The 2,251-nt window shown below is 41.6% G+C and overlaps 1 protein-coding gene across 1 annotated transcript; it reads right to left on the bottom strand.

The window, feature by feature from the left end:
• Window positions 1-579: 579 nt before the first annotated feature.
• On the bottom strand, window positions 580-1,515 carry LOC105814347 (olfactory receptor 4N5). Its single transcript, XM_012649275.1, has one exon. The coding sequence runs from the start codon at window positions 1,513-1,515 to the stop codon at window positions 580-582; it is 936 nt and encodes a 311-aa protein (XP_012504729.1).
• Window positions 1,516-2,251: the final 736 nt, after the last annotated feature.

Here is a 2,251-nt window from a genome sequence, read left to right as displayed (position 1 = left end):
ATCATTGCCTAAAATATTCTATATGATTTTGCCCCTACTAACATCTCTAACTTTAATTCTTACCATTTTCACACTCACTAACTGCACTACAGCTATTCTATCCTCTTTATGGTCTTCAAATGTGCCAATCTCATATCTGTAGGTCCTTGTACTAGTCATCCTCTCTGCCTAGAATTTTTGTCCCCAGATAATTGCATGGTTGTTTCTTTCAAATCATCTTGGTATCAGCTACACACCACTCAACGAGACCTTATTTGACAACAGAAAATAAAGTAATTATCACCTCCCCAGATAATTTCTAGCAGAGTACTATTTTTTACTTGCCACAGAACACTATCTCTTTCTGATACTATGATTTTTATAAAATGTAATAGTTCAACCCCTCTTTATCCACTGGAATGTAAACCTAGAAAACCCAGAATCTTACCTGTCTCATTCATATGCCTAGAATAGTGCCTGAAAATGGGAAGTACTTAATAAATGAAGTATTTGCTAAGTGACTGACTGATTCAATGCATGAATGAAGAAATATTTAACTAATTTCAACTCGACTTTTCCTTTCTTGTTTTTCTAATTCTTCTATTCCATTTGACAAACCATATGCTGACTTAACAACTTCCTCATGGAAGCTTTCACTTCCTGGTTGCGAAGTGTATAAATCACAGGGTTCATCAAAGGAAAGATGACTGTATGGAAGAGAGAAACCACTTTGTCAGCTGGGAAAGCCTGGAAGGGGCGAGTGTAGATGAAAATAGCAGGTCCAAACATGAGAAACACAATGATAATGTGGGTGGTGCATGTGGAGATAGCCTTGTTCTTCCCTTCAGAGGAGTGACCCCTTACACGGCAGAGGATGACTGCATAGGAGGCCAGAAGCCCAAGAAAACACAGGAGGCTGAGTAAGCCACTGTTGGAGACCATCAGGAGCTCCACCACGAAGATGTCAGTGCAGGCCAGCTTGATGATCTGTGGGACATCACAAAAGAAGTTATCCAGCTGATTTGGGCCACAGAAAGGCAAGTGCAGGATAAGGGCCACTTGCACAATGGAATGGGCAAAGCCTCCAAGCCACAGAGTCAACAATAATGCATAGCAGGTTCTAGGCTTCATGAGGGTTGAATAGTGTAAAGGCCGACATATAGCAATATAGCGGTCCAAGGCCATCACGACAAGAAGGAACATCTCCCCTGCGCCAAGAAAATGCAAGAAAAAGAGCTGTATGATGCAGCCTTTGTAGGAGATTACCTTCTTCTCAGAAAGAAAGTCCACCAGCATCCTGGGAACCACAATGAAGGAGTAGGATGCATCCAGGAAGGCCAAGTTGCCCAAGAAGAAGTAGAGGGGAGCCGTGAGGCTGGGGTCTGATCTTATGGTGAGAATGATGAGAAAATTTCCAGGAAGGATGATGAGATAGAAAATCAAGACTAGCACAAAGACCAGGAGTTGAGCATCTTGAGACTGAGTCAGACCAAGGAGGATGAATTCTGTCACCACTGTGCCATTTTCTGTCTCCATTACTTCTCACTCTGCAGAATAAAGTAGAGGAAAATGTTACATGTTACAAGCACCTTTTCGTCTGTTTCATAGTTCCTCATCAGATAAAAACATTATTTGCCACAACCAACATGCTCTAGTTGAAAACAGCTTATATTCCATAACTGTTCTGTACCCTGGTTAACCCCTCTGTCCTTCATTCTGATTGCTCACTAAGACACTGTTCTTCTACCCACACTCTCCATTCCCATTTAACCACGCGCTTCTGGGTACCTGTACTTCTGTGAGATTTTGGGCGACATTGCTTGAGGTATATCACAAATTTCCTAATTAAAGCAGAACTTAAGGTTGTCCGTTTTGTTTGTTTGTTTGTTTGTTTTATTGCCAATAGCGGTGATTTACCTTCTCTAATTTACATTAGTTGCTGGGTTATAGTCCCTTCTCTTCATTGTCACAGGGCAAATTACTTTTGTGGTTGCTTCTCTCCTTCAGTTCCTATAGAATCCTTAGGTCCTGGTTGTTACCTATCTGCCTGGTTTCTGAATTTGTGCCTTGCTAGTTCTCATCTCATCATTCTGCTTTGGTGCCCTTGTGCATTCTTGCTCCAATCTCATTACGAGGCTCTCATACAAGATCTATACATTTCTCCCAACTTAGAGGAATTCCCCTACTTACACCCTTGGCTGGGTACCAATTGTGCATCTGCTTTACATCCTGTTCCTAAACTCTAGTACTAATTCAGTCTTATTTGCTCACC

The sequence above is a fragment of the Propithecus coquereli genome, unplaced genomic scaffold (assembly GCF_000956105.1).
Source record: "Propithecus coquereli isolate 6110/MARCELLA unplaced genomic scaffold, Pcoq_1.0 Scaffold3, whole genome shotgun sequence".
Taxonomy (NCBI): domain Eukaryota; kingdom Metazoa; phylum Chordata; class Mammalia; order Primates; family Indriidae; genus Propithecus; species Propithecus coquereli.
This window is presented reverse-complemented; position numbering and strand designations above follow the sequence as displayed.

Excerpts from the sequence above, each read along its gene's own strand:
- LOC105814347 (XM_012649275.1), bottom strand. The coding sequence starts at position 1,515 with ATGGAGACAGAAAATGGCACAGTGGTGACAGAATTCATCCTCCTTGGT.